The sequence below is a fragment of the Ambystoma mexicanum genome, chromosome 9 (genome assembly GCF_040938575.1).
Source record: "Ambystoma mexicanum isolate Mex_15411 chromosome 9, UKY_AmexF1_1, whole genome shotgun sequence".
Classification (NCBI taxonomy): domain Eukaryota; kingdom Metazoa; phylum Chordata; class Amphibia; order Caudata; family Ambystomatidae; genus Ambystoma; species Ambystoma mexicanum.
Window position 1 is genome coordinate 1313435918 of NC_090931.1, and position 24137 is coordinate 1313460054.

Consider the following 24137-nt stretch of genomic DNA (forward strand, 5'->3'; position numbering starts at 1 on the left):
CAGCGGGGATAGTGTGCACATATTCCAAGTGCAGGAAGTGGAGAACATAACAATATTTTTAACATTGAGTGCTCTAAATGTATCTTCGGAATTCGATCCATTGTTTTAATTTATTATTAAGTGTAGGCATTTCACTTAGTGCAGACCTATTTAAAAACCTAGTAGAAAAGCAATTTACAGAGAACATTCAAAGGGGTTCTTTCAAGTAAGCCAGGTAAAAAATTGCATGCACAAAAAGCACGTGAAAATAGTTAATGCATGTTTTTTTTTTATTGGGTCATTTTTCTCAATTGCATGGTGGGCCGGTGCCGGGGCGGTTACCAGTCAAATGGTCGAAAACGAAATGATCGAATGACCATTTGATCGAAGTAAAATGGTTGAAAAAAAAGGTCGATTTTTTAAAAAAATTTTAAAAAATATTTTTATGGGGGGGGGTTCCCCCCAACACCCCTTTTCCATTATTAAAAATATTTTTTAACCAACCAAAACTAAAAAAAAATATATAAATAAATAAAAAAATTCGACCTTTTTTTTCGACCATTTGACCGGACACCGCTGGGGCACAGATTGAAATGACTAATTCTGCTTGCCCATGCAAATCCAAATGCATTTTCATTAACATCCAATTTTGACGCTGGCGCAAATGCATTCAATTCCTATGGAGTCTGCCAGCATTATGCACCTGAACATACATGGCGGGAGGCTCGTTTGCACTATGAAGTGCAAATAATGCACAGAAACCCGTACACACCCAGATTTCTTGGAATTCTTTGGTCTTTGTAGTGCATTCATAGAGGGGACTGCACACGTTTGCGATCCCTTCCGTGCAATCAGCAAGGAGTTGGAAAATGCGGGCCTTAATGTAGCAATACCATCTCAAGTTTCTGATGGTGTATGTAGAACAGTCTGGTGGCTGAGGTCCTGTTGAGACCTCAATAAAGAAAGCAAGATCTGATAGAGAGAATAGGGCTGCCATTTTTACATATTTACATTGAATTACACACATTTACAATTTGAGCAAGGGAGCGATAAATCAAAATGAATAGAACTACAAATGTTTTTGATCTAGTGCTGACACCGGGATTAGAACTCAAGTCTCCAGGTTCTAAATTGAGCAAGTTAGCCCCTTCACCACAACTCCTCAATGACTGCTTTATCTGTGATATCACAAATCATTTTCTGAATCATGTTTTGGCACTGTCATGCAATTGCATTTGAGAAGGTCTCTAAAGCTCTCCATATTCTGGATGCAAGCGGGGATATGCAGCGTGACTGGTGCAGTGCTGCGTTTGTCATGGTGCATGGTGGCGTTTCATGGAGATGAGAGATTTGACATGTCTCCATGTAATTTGTCTGTTCTACTTAATGTGGCGGGAGCCAATAGCTTCAATTCACTGAAATATATTTGGCAACACCTCAGATGTTAAGCCAGCTCCCTAAAATTCCAGCTTGAAAAGGGCTTTTTTCTTTTTCAACTTCATTTATTATACAAATCTGAAATTAATTTGCTAGGCATAAGACAACATATTATGAAGGTTGAATTGGCACACAATAAAGATTCGGGGGCTGCAACGACAATGACTCAAACTGTGGCTGAAGTCTTGTTGATGGTGTTGCAGCCCACAAATCACAAATGTATGGCAATTCAACATCACACTTTCATTTATTTAGAATTGTTTGATCTTAAGCTCCTACAATTACAAAAAGAAGCCCAGTTAGAAAATGTCAATAACTGTAATCTCCTGTACTTCATCTTTTAACCAGTAGACATTGTGTGAAAATCTTGCATGATAGCCTAACAAAAGTATTCACAGTAAGACAATCATAAAAGGGAAAGTGTGCCATCAAAAAACTTCAAGTCCCTTATTTGGCAATATTCTTTATAGCTGGAAGGCGTTTAAACAAATATTGTTCATGCTTTTATTTAAATGGGCGGCAGTGTTATAACATATTACAGCTGAGTTGTGCTGTCACAATGCCTACTGCTTAAGCCAACAAAAAGCAAAATTCAGGTTATCACTGGACACTTAATTAAAGGCTTGGCTAGCTTTTCAAATTATTTTGTTTTAAATATCTTTTTTGACACTTTACAGCCATTAATTGATAAGGAACAGTCTATAGCAGTATATTTATTTTGTGCTCTGCTAGGGGTATAGCACAGGAGAACAGCAATGTATGTGTATGTTATCACTTGTTTTAAACAGAAAATCAGGTTTTCAATACTTTGGATTAAGCTGCTTAGAATACTTTTTTGTGACACATTGCAAGCTAAATATTAGTGTTTTATTCCTCCAAAGTAAAGAGGGAGTCCCGGGAGTCCCTAGAACACCCCTCCACCCTCCAAAGTTCATGATGAGACGAAAGGCCAGAAACCCTTGCAGCCATCCAATTTTGGACAGATTCTGAGTGCACCAATAATTGACAAGTACACTTAAAGGTATCCTCTCAGCCAGCCATACATACCGATTACAATGCAAATCTTTCCATGTGTTAGAGAAGAGCCTGTGATCATGGACAGAGACGCCTATATGGACAGCCTCGACTAAGCACCAAGAAGCCATGGTATTGACATCATTAGTGAAACGACGACGTAGCAGCATTAGACATGAAGCACACTTGCAGTCTTTCACTATATCACACAAACACACACTTGTATGCATGAAGAACATAAGTGCACAGTTCTATAGCTAGAGGACAGATAAATATGCATACTGTCAATGCTTTATTATTTTTACCATCAGCCAAATGCAGTAACGCAGAACCACAAAGCACAAGAGATCCTGAGCAAGCTTGCTGATGCTTAAAGCCAATATCCACATGGACATGCAGGAGTGCATATGGAGCCTGATCAAACCACGTATAGCTATCCTATCGGGAACAATGGACATGGACAATGTTGAAACCGTATTATAAAGTTTTAGGAAAATTACAGCAGGCTTCAAGCCACTCAGCATGAGATGAGGAGAAGCTGATCCAGGCTGCACAAGGAGAAGAATGTGCAAAGACAGGCTCACAGCCAAGTTTAGAAATATGAGGACACATTCCAATCTCCAGACTACAAGGGGACCTGCTGCAGAAAAACAGAACAAATTACAATACAGACACATAATCATTCACATCACCTTGAAGAGGTGCACAGCGAGCGGAGAACTCGATCGAGTCCCAGGCCTGGGGGCATCGGCTCTAACCAATCACAACATTAATCCCAGGGGTGGATGGCAAGGGGCAAAAACCAATGGTAAACCCACTACTCTGCAACAATGTAATAGAGAGTTCCATGTGGACGGGACGGGACAGGCCAGCTACCTGACTTGCAAGAGCCAGTAGAATAACACCTATAGATGACCGTATAGGTTATTGTACTCTCAAGACCCAGTCCCTCATATTGATAGGATTTTTGGAGACGTGCCCAAGTGATGATGCCAGTCATACAAAACTGGCTTGCACGTCATGTACCCTCCTGTTTTCCTGTATTGATCCCTGTTGGTTTTATTTGCAATAAACCACAGTTTGTACTTGCCACCTGATTGAGTCCTCTGTTTATTCTGGGGAGAGTGTTGGGACCTCTGAGTACGCGGACCCCAAGCCTAGCTCAGGCATACCTGGGAGTCCCACCCAGAAAAAATCAATATTGATTATATGTACCAACAACTGGATCATCTCTGGCTTTACAGAAAGGAGGCCTACCTGTGGCCTTCCACTGAGTCTTTTGAGGCTTTACGGTCAATGTCAGTATTTGAGTTCAAAGGTTGTCCATTTTCGCTGTCAATTTATAATCCTTGACCAGGTTCCAGTGATTAGTGCTTAAAGAATGTATAATCAATTCTTGTCCATCCAGAAAAACCGTCTGGCTGCTGACCAGAATCAGCCTACTTTGACAGAGGGTCATAATGTTGATTTGCATCCTGGACCAGGGAGTTTCTCAGCAGGATCCACCAAAGTAGCACATTGTCCTCCAGTGTCAATGTTTCTGTGACAGTGCACATTCTGGTATTAAAGTCACCCATTATGGTGACACCGTCACCTGGGATTTTGACCAATAGAGTTTCAGAAAGATCCAGGAAGAAATCAATGTAAGTGTCTCTCTATGGGGAGGGGAGCTGTTTCTTTTATTAAGATGTGTGATACCCCTGATAGCCTTTATAAACTAGCCGGCCACATAGACTACACTCCGGCTCCATCTCAATGTTCTCTAGTGTATAGGGCCTATCACTGTTGAGGAGCATCCCGGGGCTGCCACTCGTTCTACTGTCTTATAGAGTTGTTAGACTGAATTCCCTAACCGCCAGCTCTCCTGAGACAATTCATTTCCCTCCTAGCAATAAATGCAAAAAGAATCTTATCCTCCGTATGTCTGGTGAGTCCTTCTATGTTCCATGACAGATTATTATCCCCCTTGCTGATTATCAAATATCCAGTCAGAGCAAAGTTCTTGTCCATTGGCAAGTCCTCTAGCACACGCCCATCAGTGTCCACAGTGGAGAATAAACTTCCTCCAAAATTGTATGTGGTAGTTTTGTTGACATAAGTTGTACATTTTGTCGACCTAAATTTGTTTGCGGTGGTAAAATATATAATATATCAAACAGAATGTTACTGTGGGTTTAAAAAGGTCTGGAGAAAAAACTTCCTCCTGAAATGTGAAGGAAGATAAGCCATTTGAGCCAAGTCAGACATGCCACAGCGCCACCCAGTGGCCATCACTGGAAGCTCACCTCCAGTTCTGAGCCACAACACTGTGGGTATGCAAATTACCCCAAACAGAAATCTTTGTTTTTGCTTCAGAAAAGAAATGGTCTGTCTTACAGGGCAGTGCTATTTCATATATAGCGTAATCAACCCAAGACAGACAATGCTCAAAGCTGTAGACCACTGCATACCTAGTTTCAACCTTATAAGGATCATCAGTGCAGTATAGTCTGACAGCTTTGTGGTTGGAGTACTGGGGCATGTATAGCAAAACCCACAAGCTTACTGTGGATTAAAAAAAGCTTGAGAAAAACCCTTCCACCTGAAATGTGAAATGTGAAAGAAGAATCCGTCATTTGAGCCATACCACAACTCCATCCAGTAGCCATCACTAGAAGTTCACCTCCAGTTCAGAGCCACATTAGCAAAGCATTGTGGGTTGCAAATGACCCCAAATGCAAGCCTTTTGCACCCGAGAATTGTCCATATCTTACAGGGCAGTGCTATTATATATATGACTGTGAACAAGCCACTAGTTAGTGGTGAAACGCGTCAGGCTGCCGTCTGGCAAAGCATATATTGCATTGGGAGAACACTTTCTATCTGCTGCATTTGTAAAATAAAGGCTGTTATATTTCACACAACCGAAGATGCAGTGTGTTGCTGTTGGATTCCCGTGATGATTCTAATCATTGAAACACTTTTTTGTTCGTGGAGTGCTGCTCGCCTGAATGGTTTCTGCAGAAGCTGTTTGTTTTTTGAAATATATATATATATATATATATATATATATATATATATATATATATATATATATATATATATATTTGACTCTGACAAACAAATGTGTACTCAAAGTGGCTCCAAAATATCTGGTGGATCGCCTTGTTATGATATTGTATCCTTTGTTTCCCTCTACTGATTATCTTGTTTGTCTTGTGGGCGCGCTCTGAGGCATGTGGCTCGGTTTACAAAAATGAGTAGCTTAATCAACCGAAGACAGAAAATTCTCAAAAGCTATAGGCACCTGCATACCTGGTTTCACCTTTATTAGGGATCATCAGTGCAGTATAGTCTGACAGCCTTATGGTTGGAGCACTGGGGCATGTTTAGCAAACACCAGCAAAGTGATGGCGGGTTAAAAAGGGCTTGAGAAAAACCCTTCCACCCGAAATGTGAAAGAGAAATACGTCATTTCAGCAAATTCACACGTGCCACTGCGCCACCCAGTAGCCACCACTGGATGGTCACCTCATTTGAAGAGCCACATGAGGAAAGCATCTCATTGTTCACATTTTGGCACTAACTGTGTAATTATTGGAAGGTTGATGAGCTGAGTCTGCCCTGCTGAGATTGGAACCTGTGAACGCGGGCCGAATTCACTCTGAGATGTCTGAGGCAAGAGCTTAATTCATTGATCAACCTTACTGGTTTACCGTCGATACGTGTGAAGAGGTAGAACAAGATGTGTGCCATTGGAAATAGGCAATTTGTTCCTTTTCACAATAGATTGTTTGAGTATTGCCTAAAGATGGGGGTTGGAAAGATTTGCTGGAAATAACACATTTCAAAGCATATTTGGTCAGTAACATTGATCAAAACTAACAAGTGCACAGTGCAGTAACTCATCCAACCTGCCCACTTTGGCCCGAATAATGAGCTACACTAATCTTGTGGCAGAAAGGCATTGCATGAACCCAGGGCGAATGACCTCTGATACATTTCCAGCCAATTAGACCCATTTTCTCCTGTGCAACCTAAAAAGGGTCTTGTCATGGAAACACTACTCAGTCTCTTTCTCTTGCTTGCTTTAGTGATCACAAAAGTAATATAACTCTTTGGTGGCTTCTGGGCACTAGGTTCTGCAAGAGAGGATTGTAGGGTCATTAGTGGAAGCAGAGGCAGAAGTGAGCTGTGAATCCTGGTGTGTAGATGAGTGTAGATTTGCAAGTACCCCCTCTCTGCGTGCCGGTGAGATTCTAGGTGAGCAGGTCATGTGGGCTGTGTGTTGCCATATGAATCCTGGTGAAATGCCCTCTTGCCCATCTGCATTGGTAAGTGAAAACATTTACTTGTGAAAATTCCAACCACTCAAGTGTAAGCCGGGTTCTGCATGGGTCTGCTGCATTGCATTGCATGCCTTGATAATGCAGTTGGGGCAACTGCTGGCCTTGGCATTGCAAACACACTGCATGAGCACAAGTAGCATCTGTTATGGGGATCCACACTAAAAACAAACACATCAGATAGTGTTGAACTGCTGAACAGCAAGGTATCGTTACCACTTGCGTTCCTACATGGCAAAGTGAGTATGTCCTTTTTGCTTCCATACCTTTCATGGAACTCAACGTTTCTGTCGTCTGCATCCGTGATTTCTACCTGGTTTGGATTGCATTGGCCTTCATCAGGCACCCTTTAAGCCAGCTCTCTGTCATGTCAATTGCATTGACATGCCGGAAGCACACCACACATCGAGGGCTTTTGCAAAATGTCCCAGTTATTTGTCTTTGTTTGGTGTAAATTGCTTTGGGAGCAGTCTGTAACAAACACTCTATGCGACTGTTTGCAGTTGTGCCCAGGAGTCGCCATTTCCTGCGGCAGCGGATCGCAAGCATTAATGGGATTTGGAGGACTTCTGGTTGGGCAAATTTCAAGTCTCCCATTTTGTGATTTTTGCATCGGATGTGTCAGTTGTCGTTCTGAGGTACCCATCCCCCGTTTGGAACCTTATTACGCTCCTGTTAGCTTGCCAAAATAGATTTTCCCCCATGGGGCTCAGCTGCCATTTCAAGTGACATTTCTGAAAATGATTTGAAGTTCCAACAAAGACGCGAAAGACCCGTTGGCGTGAGAGGAAGGATTAAAAATTCAGTTAGAATAGATTCAAGACTTCAAGGTTTGGCCGAGGGAGAAGAGGCGACTGAAGTTCAGCGCTTTGTTTTATCATCTGCAAAACATTTCTATAAAGATTCCGAAGATTTGAAGCAGAACTTACGACATCAAGCCGTAAAGATTTGATGTAAACTCGTATTATCATTCAAGTGTCTGGTGATAATAGTAACCGGAGGCTTCCTCGTCCGTTGCGGCGTGGAAGCACCAGCAGCGTAACCTTGATGTGCAGAGCAAAATTTGTTTCAGCGGATTCTTTCCTGAAGCTGGATTTTATTTGGTCTGAATTGGCTGCTTGGGCATCAAAAACTGGCTTCTGCTTGACACAAAAAATAATCATGGATCCCTGATGGCTTTGTCAATGTCATCGTCTGTTCCGCGTGACCTTTGCTTGCCCCGGGGGTTTCTTGCATGGACAGGTTTATGTGTCTATTTTATATTAGAGACGTTTTTCTTTTCATTTCTGTCTGCTTGTCGCGTAGATGTTTTACTATTAGAGGTGACTGCTTTTTTCTTAGCCAGTCTGAGAATGTAGCGGGTTTCAAAATGTGGATTTAAAAAGAATTGGACTATTTCGGCTATGTATTTAAATTTTCGTTTTGTTTGATTTTGTATTTGTTAAAACTCTTCTAAAGCACTTCCTCCGCCTCAGAACAAAGGCAGGGTAGTGCTGCGCATCACTAAAAAGAAAAGAAATACTAGCAGGACTACATCAAATGGAAATTGAGAAAATGTGATTGAAACCGAACAAAATAAAGAAAAGAAAACGTTCAAAGATTCAAACAGTATGTTAAAAACGAAGTCTGAGATTAGCAGAACAGTTGCTGAGCAAACAGCAGATGGGGGTGTTGCCAATTCTGACCTTGCTGAAAGGGATAATAGAACCCTCTGGCGGGGGCCCCAATGCTTCATTAGAGCGCTTTACAGTGAACCTTTATTGTAGTAGACACAGTACATGAAACATTCTGGGGGGGGAGATCCAGTTCAAGGCAGATCCCAGAAACCAAGATGCGACATTACCAGGGTTGTATGTGATAATGGCATGTTTTCAAGGTGGCCGGCAATAAACGCTGCCGGCAGCATTCCTGTTCTTTGGGGAGAGCGGGGGTTGCAAATGGGTACCCCTGTTAGGCCCCCCCCTTTAGTGTTCACTTATCCCTGCTTCCCCCGCCATCTAAACCCTTTCCCCTAACTTTATTGTATATAGCGGTGTACTGGGGTGCCACTGGCAACCCTTTTGCTGATGCCATAAAGATGATGGCAGAATGAGTCAATGCATCTGCCAGGGGTGGGGTGGCATGTAATGTGGGTAGTACACTGTATTGTAAACATGTCTGTTACACATTCTTGCAATTTCAGGCAAAGATCAATGTAGTGATTTGCTCAGAACCGGACTAATTATGTTGGGCAAGTACCAAAGGCAGCGCCATCACGTGGCTCCGCCACAGGGCCATCTCCTACCAGTGCGTAGATCGCTTAGGGAGACAGAAATCATGGCACACTGCTTCTGCTAATCTCTGCTGGGAGTTCCAGACTAGAAAGAGGCCATTGTTCTACAGACAGGTCAAGGGTCATGCACCGGTCGCCCCGTCACGCCATTGGTTAATTTCGCCTGACCTCTGGGGTTTGCCTGAGTGACAGGCTGCTTGTCCGCACAGGATGCTTTATGCCGCATTGCACCTGACACGCGGTTGCCCTGGTGCACAAGGGTATCTCAATGACAATTGCTCTTTGGCGGAGTTTGAAAAGCAATTTCTTCGAAGCCTAGAAACATGTGGACAGCTTTTTAATCTAGAGTTTGCATGAGTGATATGTTTGCGTTGCGTGTTGCCGCCTTTGTTATTGAGGTGGCGTTTTATTTCTGCAGGCACAGGTCTCTGCAGAGGAGACTTCCGGGTCCCAGCTTCCTCTCAGAGGGCATGGCTCTGCGTAGGAGATGTTTCTTACAGGGCACCGTTCTAACGGCTTCAAGTAGAGGCAGATATGAGCCATGCTGCCTCTTATAGTAAACAGATATGGATACATTCTATATTTTATATCATCCGCAGAGCAGAATGTGTCGCTCACACCTCATAGCAGGCACTCTCTCTTGCAGAGCCCATCTCGGAGCAGGACACAGCTCAGAAGAGATGCTGTCTCTAACAGGGAACATCTCTGTTCAGGAGACACATCTGAGCAGATACGTTCTCTTGCAGGGGACGGCTCGGAGCAGTAGGTGTCTCTGATCTGGTGCTGTCTCTTAAGTCACGCTGCAGCTCTGGTGTCTCCAGCAAGGCACAGTTCTGTACCGATGCTCTCTGTTTCAAGGCGCATTTCTGTTTTATTTAGGCGCTGTCAGGCACAGCGGAATCAGGTTTTGCTTCTTTTAGGGTCAATATACTGTATGATATGATGGTTTATTTATAACACGCTTAATACCCAGAGGTTTCTAAGCGTGGAGCTGGGGATCGAACCTGTGGTGCTCTGCGTCGTCTTGCTTCCAAGGCGAGCACGTTGCCACTGAGCTATCCTCCCGAGACCATGGTTGTTGTCTGTTCCTGGCATATAGCCGTTTGACTATGATATGCCTTGTTTGGTCTTGGAGTTTGAGCCCTTTCTTCATGATGAGCGCATGTCTTTCCTTGTGCCCCTGCCTCCTTGCCCTTCTCCCCATCATTCACCCGTTGTGTGTGATTCAGTGCTGGTGAATGGTGTATGGGTGAGTGCACTGGGAACTGAAGCCCTTGTTGTCTTCGTGGATCACGGGAGGCATTAGCCGCTGCCCTCCGCTGTGATACAAGGAGGCCAACCTCTGCTTCGGTTTCATTGTCACCGAGTCGTGAACCCCGTAAATGCAACTGCTAACTAGAGTGGCACCCATCCGAGTGGTTACTGGCCCACGCTATCCTTCCTGTAGACTGTTTGGGAATCTTAATGGAAAACATGATCTCGTCTTTTAATAGCTCTGAATAAGTCCCCCCTGACCCTCAGACATTTCTCCCTGGCAATAATCTCGACATGCATTCAATCTCCCCATACCATAATATCAACAGGAAAGCAAACGTCCAACAGCAGCATTAAGCAATTGCCATCGTGTATGGTAGGGGGAGCATCAATCGCCTCGCCCCATCAGGGTAGGACGTGATTAAGAATAAGGAATAAGCCCAACCCTTTCACGGGTGTGAGGTGTTTAACGGTGCATTCCACCACCAGTTGCGTATCCCCTAACATTGTAGTGCTGGACAGATCAGTGGATTAATCCAGTCCTAGAATAGGCGTGGAGTCTTTGACACTGGTTCAACCATCACGGTGAGAGCGGAGTTACTTTTGACTACTAACGCAGCTTTATTGCACATGTGGAGTGCTTTGTGGTAGGGTCCACCATCAGTCACCTGGCCCGAAACAAGTTTAGGATTGAACCTAGATGAGTAAATTAACCCAATAGATAATAATAGGTGTGGATTGCTTGATAGTAGGCTCTGCCATCAATCACTTGGCCTCAATCATGGTAGGACTGGATTTAGATGTGTACATTGGCCCAGTTCTATAATATTTGTGGAGTGTTCGAAGGTGGGTGCGGACAATTCATTTTCTATCCGTGTATGGAGATTGTGATGCGATAATGTTATGGGGCAAAAGGCATGTTGAGATTAGTGCTGGGGAGACTTTTCTGTTGCACTTACAGTATAGTTGAGATTTATGTGTAATAATTATGACCCAAACAGAGGTCAAAGTGGGCAGGAATTAAAGGGTACGACGTTCCCTTAGGTTTAGTGGCAACCCATCATCGTTGATCGTTCCCTTACTTTACGCGACCTGGGATACTGTTCCAGGATGGCAACTTTAAAACAAATCCTTTTTGTCTTAAACTTCATCCCTACTGGGGTCTCGAACCTACACCGTCCAGATGTCAGGCCAGTATAACGTTGCACTGCGTTATCTCTCAAGATGATTATTTATTTGAATAGACTGTTTTGGATGTACAACCCGTTCCGAAACAGCCCAGCTTGATGGCGAGCTGGATCTGAGTATGAATGGCTGTCCAGCTTGATGGCAATCTGGATGTGAGTATGAATGGCTGTCCAGCTAGATGGCGATCTGGATCTGAGTATGAATGGCTGTCCAGCTTGACGCCGATCTGGATCTGAGTATGAATGGCTGTCCAGCTTGATGGCGATCTGGATCTGAGTATGAATGGCTGTCCAGCTTGATGGCGATCTGGATCTGAGTATGAATGGCTGTCCAGCTTGATGGCGATCTGGATCTGAGTATGAATTGCTGTCCAGCTTGATGGCGATCTGGATCTGAGTATGAATGGCTGTCCAGCTTGATGGCGATCTGGATCTGAGTATGAATGGCTGTCCAGCTTGACGGCGATCTGGATCTGAGTATGAATGGCTGTAGGCTCAGACTTGTATGTTGGCAACGGGAGGGCTGTGTCTGTAGCGTGCATGATGAGTGGGACAATGACACACGAATGGTGGTAATTTGAATCCATTTTCTTTCATTGTGTTTTCTTCAGTTTTACTAAAACTGTTGTAAAACTCAATTGTTGCAGGGTGCAGTTTAGGAAAGAAAAGCCCCAGCAATGGGGCTTGAAGGGTGGGCGTTGTCAGTGAGTATGGTGGGAGTGGGCAAAAAAGGGGTTGGGTGAGGGAACATAGTTCCTCTACTTTTTTGTTTGCACTTGGAGCAGTGGACCCAGAACCCTCTGTATTATATCCCATGCCGTGAGAAGCATCTCCGTTTCCAAGGCACAGCCTATCGTGATTTTGTTTAGTGATGTGTAGGCCCCTGATGAGAACTGTCGGGAAATCGACATTCCAGTCTCTTAGACCGCGGAACAAGTCTCGCTTCCTAACATGCATAATCCCTGTCAATCAACATTTCTCCACCAGGATCTGCCTGGGATCCAGGGACCCGTACTGTGGATGGGACAGCAAGCAGCGGCGCTGCACCACCATCGAGGACAGCTCCAACATGAGCCTCTGGACTCAGAACATCACAGAGTGCCCGGTAAGTGCTTAGTATGCAAAAGAAACCAGATACCTTTGCGCTGTGCATTGCTTGAATAAAGAACGGCCACAGAGTAATCCTGTGCACATCTAGTTTATGGCAAACCTATAAGATATTCAATAGCAATGTGCATTTATAAAAACCTGGGTAACAGACTAATTATAATCTATATTTGTCTTACAACGCAAAAATCGCAGTCACATTACATAATACACATATATTCCAACACCTGAGTCAAACACATTATCTAAATCTCAAAATGTACAGTTGTCTAAACACCTGAATCACAATTTAATCTTTAATCTGATAAGTAGAATCAAATCCAACAGTAAGTGTTGATAATGACGTCTCTATGGTTGTGGTCTATGCAGAAAGGCTTGTGGCACGCCAATGTGCGTGGCCTTGTGCAGTCCAGCTGGTAACATGAACGGATGCAGTATGTTAAAAAAGCAAAAAGTGATGTATGAACATACTTGAGGCCAGTGTTTCATAGCCGTTACGAAATCGCCTTGGTAGTTTCCCCTGCCATCTGTTTTTATCTTTTCTGTGCCATTATAGATGAGCACCAACCTCATGCAAGTCAAGCTTGACTCTACCTCCAAAGGGCCAATTTCTTCTGAAAATACTAGCCCCTTCTCTCCCGCTCCGTCATGGGAACACAAACACCTCGTGCATGTTGGTTGTATTGGTCTTCATCAGGCAAGTGATGTTTGATTCCTTTGGGCCAGCACTCTTGGGGAAGGAAAGCATACAATGATTGATGGAACTGATTGGCCAGTGCATTTTAACCAATAAGAATTCTTTGTGGTAGAATTCCATTATATTGTTTTCATGTACATTGTTTTACACTGTGATGTAAAAGGGGGCTAATAATATGGAAATCAGACCTTATTCCCCTCCCCCTCCACCCTGTTTCGTCTGCATGGAAATACCAGAAAACACTGACATGTTTTGTGAAAATCAAGAAATAATGGATGAACATTCTTGACCTCACTCTTCTTTACCACTGGGAATTCCTTTGGGGTACCATTCCAAGCAACCACTTTTTTGCCCTTTGAAGTTAGAGCTTTGCTGTCTGCCCTCTTCTCTTGAAGATGCATATTAGAGGTACACATCTGCTCAGTGATGCAGAAAGAGTGCATCATGGTGAATTCTCAGTTATAGTGGCCGCCATTTTGTAAGTGGGAGAGCAACTGTTTAACGTCTGGAGAGATTTGCTGAAAATGGCTTCTCAGACCTTTTTTTGTCCACTGACCGATTTTCAAAATAATCCTACCCTTGACATTTACAATGCCAGATCTACTGCCTCTGCCCGTTCTTGTTTGGCTTGTCCGAGCCGTTACAGTTGGTGACCAACCATATGTCGGCCAGTCTTGCCCCAACCCCAAATGGAGCAGTCCTGCCCGAACTACTAGATTATGACCCCTCTCTATGTCAGGATCTGCCAACTTGGTTGGTCCCCTTCTGTAATGTCACGGATGATCTTCAAACAATGGAGTGGAATTCTACCCAGAATAATTCCCACTGGTTAAAAGCTTTGACCCATCATTTCCGGCCATCACACGACATTTTGCGGTCATCAGTGGATATCACACTTTAAGGTGCTTAATTTTAAAGAGAGATGGCTTAGTAGCATGATGTCCGTTACACAGGTGAATGTGTGGTGTTTCACACACTGGCATGCGCTATGAGCATGCCCTGTTTTTTATTCATTGTCTGCTGCTGGCTGATGGCCCCTGCTTCCCTTGTCACTTATTGTTGAAAATGGCAGGATTGATAATGTTATGATATGATAGGTTATTTATAGCGCGCTTAATACCCAGAGGTTTCTATGCGCGCGGTGCACCGGAGATTGAACCTGTGGTGCTCCTTGTCGTCTTGCTTCTAAGGCGAGCACGTTGCCCCTGAGCTATCCTCCCTATCCTCCCATGAATTGACCGTGTCTGCTACAAACCCTGGCACCGTTTGAGGTTGTCCATGAAAGGACTGTGTATTTCTGACTCGGTGTTTGTGGTTAGAGCCATTCCTCCCCAATCCACTGCATGGATGTCTTTCTGGGAGCGATGCAAGGAGGTTCTCTGTGTGTGCGTGAGCCATTTCAGTGGCGCTCGTCAGTCTCCCCAGCCTCCTCCCGGATGACTGTCTCATCAATGTGCATTTGTTGCTGCAGTGAACTTGGACTTCAGCCCCACAAAGCCCCCCTCCCCGCCCCCCTTCGGCACTTCCTCCTCCAGCAGTGTTAGCGAAAAACAGAATTGCACGGTTCATCTTTCCAAGACTGGAGGCTTTGGCATTGTGCTGTTGTTTACGCTTTAAACAAAAGACAATTTGTTTCATGTCAGTATCAGTTTAAATGACTATTGCTCATTTATATTGCCTTGATCCTCTTTACCTCTCTAGGTTTCCCCCCTGTGCTTACTTGACCATTTCTAATGGCTCTGCAAGATCCTAGCTGCTCAAGGCTGCACTGGGAGCCCTCCATTATCTTGTATTTATTGTTTAATTTGGGTTGATTTTTCGAACAGAAATGCTGCATATAGAATACAGAACGGATAGTGGAGGTAGCACCACATCCGGGTGCCTTTACAAGTTACAGTGATCATGCCACTGAGAACAAGCAGATTCCAGATGGGGTATTGCAAAGCAGCATAGGACATAGACTGGGGCTATGGACTACTGAACAGCGCATAGGATAGACATGTGACCCACGGACCATTATTTTACACAGGCGCTACCTGCATGCATACAGACATAACTACATAACACTTCAAGGAAGGGTGGCTGGGCAGTCAGGTGAGGAGGGAATCAAAGGGGTTTTGGGTGCCGCGTTGTTAGTTAGCAGGTGGCCCTTGAGCATGGTCTAGAAAGGTTCCACTAATTCTATGGCTTTGATGGAGGGGGTGGGGCATTCCATTGTAGAGGGCTAGTAGGGTGAAAGAGCAGGAGTAGGCACAGAGGCGTTGGGCAGGTAGTTTGTTGAGATATGAGCATTGCAGTGCTAGAGAGAGAGACTTGGAAGGGATGCAGTTAGCAAGGTATAGAGGTTAAAGGTCATGAATTGTTTTGAAAAGGAGGAGTAGAATCTTAAAGAGGGACTGGTTATGCATAAGGAGCCATCTGGCATGACAGAAGCATGCAAACATGTTGAAGGATCGACTTCGGTTGTAGAAAGTCCTAGCAAAGTTGAGAACTTTGTTGAATATAGTCAAGAAAAGTAGAGGAGTAGACTGAGGAGGCCAGATCAATAGCCAAGCTTGCGGAGCCGCAGGGCAGAGAGTGGCGGGTGAGGTGCAGGTGGATTTTCCTGATGTATGGTAGGTTATTCCTGGCTGCAGTAGCGGTAAAGAAATGACTACGTTTAGGATTTCTGTTCAAGCTGGACCCAAGGGTTGCAAGCCATAGGTGATGGAGGGAAGAGGTCAGGAAGAAAGGAAAGAGGTGATGGGAGGGTGGGGTTGACCATGGAGTTCAGGAGAAGGATTAACCCCTTTTACGGTTATGATATAATAAGTTATTCATGACGCACTTAATACCCAGAGGTTTCTAAGCGCGGCCCCGGGGATCGAACTTGTGCTGCTACGTGTCGTCTTGCTTCCAAGGCGAGCACGTTGCTGCTGAGCTATCCTCCTGAGGTTCATGGGGCGAAAGACGGAAAGAAGAGGAAGGTATTGTTGTCATCAGGAAGAGGTGGCATTGGGAGCCAAAGGATGAGATGTGTTTGCCCAGGGAGGTGGTGTAGAGGGTGAAGTGTAGGGTCCAGGACTGACCAATGAGGGACACCTAGCGGGCCGGACGTGGGAGGGGAGGTGTTTGAGTTTGAGGAGATGAGAGGTAGAGTTCAGAGCGAAAGGACGCTTGCCCAAGCAGGTACAGTGATTTTGAAGCCTAGTGAGGAGAGGGTTTGGAGAAGGGAATGATGATTCACTGTGATGAGTATGTGGGAGAGTGAGAGTGGTGAGTAATGGTCAGAAAGTTGGAGACATGGGACACAGCAGTTTTCTTTCAGTGTTTACTCTGAAATCTAGACTGGAAAGGGACACAGGGTGAAGGCAGGCTCTCTGAATATGTGGTGCCATCTCTCATGCTGCTTAGTGCTTGCAATGATACAGGGGAGCTCATGTGCAAACTGGCTGACCCTGGGATCCTGGAAGCGATGGTTCAAGGGCAGAAACTGCGTCCACTTCAGAAGCACTGCATGGATTGCGTGCAGGCTCCCATTGTCGACACTTCAACCAGTTCCTGCATTTTCATCTTCCCTGTTTGGACCCTTTCAGAAATCACTGTTTTACCCTCTAATACATTTCAGGCCACTAGGGTTGCAGAGGCAGCAAGAAATAAATAAAATGCACCCGATTGATAGCATTAGCATGCACCGATAATAATGTTTCGATATGTATATATTGCACTCCCTACTGGTTTTGCGCTGTGAATAGCAGGTGTTATCTATGTATGCATTTTATTGTATTTGTATTTAATGTTTTTTTTTTATAACGCGCCTAAGCCCAGATCCGGGATTCAAACCTCTGTTGCTCTGCGTGGTCTTGCTTCCAAGACCAGCCCGATGCCTCTGTGTTATCCTCCAGTGTTAGATAGAGCAAACCTAGCAGGGAGGCAACAGAGCGCTATACAACAGATTACAACAATGGGATACAATAAGATCGATATCATTAGCATAAAATATAATGGGTACCATTAGAGGGATATGGGGAGAGGGGATGCTGAGTGTTATAGGCAAGGGATGTATGAGATGTGATATGATATGGCATTTATAACGGGCCTATACACGTGTTTCAAGGCGCGAGATGTAGTGGTCACACAGATTCAGTCCATAGGATGCTGTTCGAGGAGCTGTATTATCAGCCCTTTTCTGAATAGTGTACGAGGTGTGGCCAGTTCGATGCCAGACAGAGAGCTGCATTTTCTCGGTGTGCCATTGGACAAGGCTTGCTTCCTGGTCTTTCCCTTTTTGCAGTTCTTGGTTTTGCAATCTGGCTGAGTCCAGGCTTCTGGTGTTGTGTTGGCCCCCAGCATTGCTCCTACCCAGGTGACTAGTACTCATGTTGTCAACCATGGGAGTATGAAAGGCTGCGTTCGTTCAGGTTTGTGAGCAGCAGGTCGCGCGCAGGCGGCAGAATCAAGCGCTCAATGCACTCTGCCATTCTCAATAGGGAGGGAGTGTTAGAAGCATATACTCTTGCTGCATTTAAGGAAACTCAGATCCATACACAATGCCCCAAGTCCAGATGCAGATCCTTGGGGATCTCTTGCTCTGTCCTCCCTTCCCAATTATTCAGAATCCTATCACCATGGTAATAACCTTTTTATAAATTCTAACATGCTGCAAGCAATGGTTACACAGCTTAGTGCAACTCGTTGCTTACTATTGTAGTTACCCACAGGCCCACCTGTAGATGAATTCATCTTTGTAGAGGGTTTTTCATCTGTCACGAGGGTGACATTGATCAATACTCAGATTAGGACAGCAATGCAAACTAAGCCACGTTTTCCTTTGTTTTAGGAATATGACACAGAGAACACAAAACAGCCAATCAGATCCTATAACGCGAATCGAGGTACACCAAATAAGCCTTCCCCTAACCTATCATTTAAAAAAAAGAGGTTCCACACTTTTCACTTCACTTTTCGGTACCCTTCCCCTAAAAAGGACTTCTTTGAAGTCTCAAGTCAGGCTTTAGAGTTTCCTAAACCTTTCTCCTCTGTGCTTCTTGGGGTTCCCCCAAAACTCACCCTTCTTCCCTGGTCTTCTCATAGACACTTGTTTTGTCTTTTCTTGGGGTATCCTGCTGCCTTCACTTGACTACTGAGGCAACTGGATATTGCCTCCCCTAAGTGCTCATGGGGCTGGTCTTTAGGAGGGTCTCTATCGCCTTCCTGCCTTAGGGGTCCTGTCTCATACCCTCTCACCACTTTCTATGGTTTGGGTTGATTACATTGAATGTATTTGGTCGGAGGAGAATTGGTCGAATTGCTTTTTTTGACAGGCTTATTTTGCCACGTATATATGTGGGTGGAGACCCCCCACACTCCACCCTTAATCCCCTACAATAATTATTTCCCTGAACCCACCCCCCACATATATATGCATCAAAACCCATAACGAAATGTGTGACAAATTCTCCTGCGATCAAATAGGGTGCGCAGTAATCTGACAATCCCCTTTCTACTACTGCTCTGGTCGTTCTCCTCCTCCACGTCATGTCACATGCTCACTCCTCCTCCCGCCATGGGGTTGACTGCTTCAGATCAGGGTCGCAGCCTGAACCTCTGCCGTGGGCCATGCATGCGTTGTCATACCCTCCTGCTCTTACCTGCTAGGACTTTGCTCGAGTCGGACATTCTCCTGCCACCTCCTCTTCAGGTATCTCCAAGCAGCCACCTCCTCTCTGGAGCCAACCTGCTCCTGACGTTTCCAACCAACCTCCTGCGTTTGGACTTAAATAGCCATGTGCCCCCTCCCATGGCGGCAAGCTTCATGTGAGGATCTGAACCTGTTTGAACAAGTGAGTGACTGCTAGTGCTTGATTGTCACCTGTGTGTGACTTGGAACTGGGAGGACGTATCGTGCTTGTATCATGCTGACCTGTCGTTTTAAATTCCACTCCCAATTCTAGGGTTTAAATGTGCAGGAGCCTGGGTTTGTGCACTTTGAGAGTCTGCTTTACTAGTGAGTACTGTCGCATGTAGTGCCATTTCTCTGAAAGCGCCGTGCATGTCAGCGCTGCCGAGACATCCCGGAGTCCCGTGGGTTTGCTGTCCGAGGACGAACAGAGCATGCAGTGTGCAGCTGTCTTCTGTCCGCACTCGCTAAGCAAGCTGCACCGAAATCCCCACTCTGTTTTTTCATGCGAGCTTGGAGAGTAAGCATCGTAGGCAAAATCACTTTGGCTCTGTGGTCCTTGCAAGCTCCCTATCGCAAAGAAATCTTCAAAGTGGCTCTGATGTCCGAGCAGGGCTCCAGTCACAGTATCTGAGAAACCAAAATGATATGCGAGATGTTTGTTTGGGCTCAGAAAACTCGGTCCTCTTAAAGGTACAGGTGTTGGCAACTGTGTCAGCTCCCTGAGGGCTGAATGGCCTCTCTGTACACACGGGGATACATGGGATCACTGCTACCATTCAGATTCACATTCTCCAGTGCTAGAGTGGAGTCTCTTAAAGGGACAGTGTCCCCGTTTTCCCTCATGTGTTAGTTCTCTGCTTATGTCTAGCACTTTGTCCATGGCTCACCCATGGCCATGGCTCCCCAGTACTTACTTCCTTTCTGCACTTGCACGTTCTGAATACTCACAAGGTATAGTAGGTTAGTCCCTCTCCCGCTTCTGCCTCTGCTCTTAAATATTGTTTTGGAATGTATTTCCCAGCCTCCCTGCCCTTTGGGCGCTTTGAAACCGCATATTCTTATTGTAGAAGCACCAAGCCAGCAAACAATAAAAAATTAAAAAATAAGTGGGGGTGACCGGGAGTCTTCAACATATCAGCCCCTGAGCTCATCGTCTGCTACCATGGGGAGGCGCCTGGCCCCCGTGGCGCCCTCATTAGGTCAGTCAGGTGGGGGACTTCCTTCCACCTCTTTTCTGACAGAGCTCTTATCCTGGTCTAAAAATCTTGTAACTTTGGTGTAAGAGATCGGTGGCCACACGCCACTTACAGATCACATTTTCAGATTCAGAGTTCCTCCATGTTGTGAAAAGCCACACCCTCGCAGCCTTATAGTGTCTTCACACACACCTTGCTAGGTTTCTCTCATGTAGCGCTTAGCGTGCCAGGTCCCTCATGCAGGCACTTCCCTGAGCTGTTTCAGAACCCAGTGATGTACCATCAGGGGACGGTCATGTGATCTCTACTGTTAGACCCTCCAACATGTTGAATATTGGGCCTCAATATAACCCTGGTGAGGCAAGTATCACCATCTTATCTGCGGAGGCGGCGAGGATCGTTTCTCAAAATAATGACTCATGGCATTCTGGGGAACCCCCAGGGAGATTACGTTGATAGAACTTCAATTTAACCTTACATGGGAGCTGCTCTTCAAAGCAAACCTGAAGCTGACATATTAAATAAGTGATGAGAAGTATGATACAGATGGAAGATTCCATGATCTAATCAGACTTGGAAATATAACAGGAAAATGGGGTTCAGTCGTAAAACATGTCCATCAAAAACCAATGTCGTATGGTTTGAGAGTCAAATGATGCTGTCTTCAACATCTATTCAATTTCTCTTCTGGTTGCTGGTGTGCGACTGCTCTGAAGTGCCAGGATATTTGGGTAATTAATTATGGAAATAATGGCTCTAGGTAGCGTTCAAGCCTGGGCACAGCTGATACTATTTTATGAAACATAATAAGCGTAATGAAATTGTAGTTGGCGGGGCAAATGCTGACCGAACGTGATGTGTGCCAGCGGTAGTAGACTTATCGTGCCTTTCTCCTTTACCTCCACTGCTGTCACTATTGTTGCGTGAACCTCAGTCAAAGCCGGAAGGTCACATTGATGACATTTTGTTTTAATTAGGTGAGGAACCTGACTACAGATGGTGGATTCGGGCCCTGGTCTCCGTGGCAACCCTGCGAGCATTCGGACGGTGCCAGCACAGGCGCGTGCATGTGCCGCTCAAGGTCATGTGATAGCCCCCTTCCTCGTTGCGGAGGCCGAGGCTGCGGGGGAGCCAGGATTGAGATTGCAAATTGTTCCAGGTAGGTTTCTGTTTGGTTTGTCTCCTAATGGATTAAAAGGTCTACTGAAAGTGGTGGTGGGGTGGAGTGCGGAGGGGGTTTGTTGTGTTTGTCTACTTTGGGGGAGCTAAGATTTTACTTGACCTCTTACTACTTAGAGAAGGGGTATACAGCCTTTGGCTCTCCAGATGTTTTGAACTACAACTCCCATTTGCACTAGCCAGCAAAGTGAATAGTGGAGAATGATGGGAGCTGTAGTCTAAAACATCTGGAGAGCCGCAGGTGGCAGACCCCTGACTTAGAGCGTCCCTCTGTACATTGATGCACTCGCTGTCACGGTACGGGACACATCAGTCACTAGGAAGATGGACATTCCAACGGAAGAGATAGGAGACAGCAATGGAAACAGCAATCCTGTCAACACAGGGGTTCTATGTTCATTCGTCAACAGTATTTTTCTTGATTTTTTTTTACCGAAATTAGTTTTTTCAAAAAAAACTCATTGACATTTTTGTTTTTTTGTTGTTGGGGGTTTCCTCGCTCAATCTCTTTCCCTCTATTAATTGTAAACTATACCCAACCACCCCACCCCTGATATACCCTTACCCAAAGCCCCCTATATTTTTCGATTTAGTTTTTTTTAAAGAACAAATCGGAAGAAAAAAAGATCAAAAAAACACTGATGAATGAACATCATACCAACACAGTAGCACAGTGCACAGAACAATCATGCTGATTACGCGTATAACTGAGCTCAGCATTACTCAGGCGGGAACAACACTTAGGTGGTGCAATTGGTATCCTGATATGTATATAAAATAGAGATGTGGCTATGGTGGCATGTACACAAGAGGCAAGAGACAAGTTCAGGGGAACTGAGTAATAAGGCAGATAAGAAAATGCTTTCTCCAAAAGGCAATATTACTATTGCAAAAGTGGGAGGTCTTTCATTGTGTACCAGAAATACATTCATTGTTACTTGATTTATGGTGAATAGGGTGCTAGAGAACGATTGACACCACACAAGTGAAAAAGGGTGGAGCATAGAAAAAAGACTGAATCTAAACCCTCCACTATCCCAGCCCTTTAACAAACACACACTTGCAAGATACACAACACACCAGAAAGAAATGGCTCCCTTTCATAAAATGTGATGCCTTCACAGTTGTGATTCTTGCCTCTCCCCTCTGGTAATCAGGATTTTCTCCTGGTGGAACACTTCAACCCTATTCATGTCCAGGAGTGGCAGCAACAAACTTTGTATGGTGGTAAAAAATTTAAAATGAGAAAATGGAAGAAAGCATGTTGAAAGTGTGTAGACTTCTGCAATTTCACTTTTGCAATGCTGCTGTTCTCTGCAGGGTTGTCTTGCATGGTTTTGGCACAATGGATGTTCTTAAATTCCTTCTGTAATATTATCTTAAAACTTTATTGTTAATGGGAACTTCTGAAATGATTGCACCCCTTTCGTATGATTGCACCCCTTTCGTATGATTTCACCCCTTTCGTATGATTCCACCCTTTTCGTATGATTGCACCCTTTTCGTATGATAGCACCCCTTTCGCAGGATTGCACCCTTTTCGTATGATTGCACCCTTTTCGTGTACTTGTTCTTACTCGCTGTTCAGGTTCCAAAGAGGCAATAGACAGCGCCTTTGTTGGTCAATGCTATATATATATGCTACTTTTTTGCTGACATTATTCGTCGGTAAGTCTGGTTGTAATAGTAACGTTTAACTCTGATTTTCATGAAGAACATTAGTTCACTGAGGTTCCAACACACCACTTAAACAGATCCCAAATTCACCCATAAGGGCTTGCTGCCCGACCACAACTCCTGCACTCAATGCACCACGCATGACATCACAAATGACATCACACTTGAAATGAGTGGCATCAATCACTAGCTCTCCATTGAAACCATTGGTCAGGCCACTGACATCCTCACGTGCCGCCAGCGGACTTGTCGACCCAATCACTGATTCCCCTCGAAATACTTTATTAGAAACTTTAAACGTTTCTCATCGAAACACTTTTCAAGTGAGCAGATCATAGTGTCGACAGCTTGGCCTGGCTTTGCCTCTTATGCTCACAGCCACCAGGTTTAAAGGAATGGGGACATGTCCAGCTCAGTATCAGTGAGACGGCCATACTGTAGTAGAGTACAATATTGCAGCCATGACAACTAAGCTCGAAAGACTCTGTGCACCGGACTGGTGGTAGAAAAAAAAGTTAAGCAAAAACAATTGAAGACGAGAGGCATACTAGAAGGACATGTTCTAAGAACAAAGTCAAACACGGTGTCTCTAAAGGTCATGTAACTCCCAAAGGTGTGTATACGAGTCACGTGCTACTAAGATGCGTGCAAGTAACATAACTAACGACCCTCAAACACAGTGTCTCATATAACTTCTAAATGTATATATAGGAGTCACCTGCTACTTAGGTGCACGCAAGTCACATAACTAATGACTCTCAAACACGGTATCTGAAAAGATCATTTAACTTCCAATAGTGTTTATACAAGTCACATGTGCTACTAGGCTGTGTGCAAGCCACGTAACTAATGATCCTCAAAAAAATGGCCCTCATTACGAGCATGGCGGTCTGGGAAGTACGGTACCGGTAAGCATGCACAGGAGAAAGCACTGTTACTTCCTTCACACAGGAACATCTTCTACTTGAAAGTACTGTTACTCCCTTCACCATGGAAGATCTCCTTCTACATTAAAGCACTCTTAGGACTGTTACTCCCTTCACCCTGGAAGATCTCTTACCTGAAAGCACTGTTTCTCCCGTCACCCCGGAAAATCTCCTTCTACCTGAAAGCACTGTTACTCCCTTCACCCAGTAAGATTTCTTTCTAGC

At 44.7% G+C, this 24137-nt stretch overlaps 1 protein-coding gene across 2 annotated transcripts in view; it reads left to right on the forward strand.

The window, feature by feature from the left end:
- SEMA5B (semaphorin 5B) overlaps positions 1 to 24137 on the forward strand; it is a 1093184-nt gene that overhangs the window by 931956 nt on the left and 137091 nt on the right. For both annotated transcript variants that reach the window (XM_069616686.1, XM_069616687.1), the window contains 2 exons: positions 12456 to 12573; positions 21108 to 21289. In XM_069616686.1, the coding sequence (XP_069472787.1) occupies positions 12456 to 12573; positions 21108 to 21289 (300 nt within the window). The remainder of the gene's footprint in view (positions 1 to 12455; positions 12574 to 21107; positions 21290 to 24137) is intronic.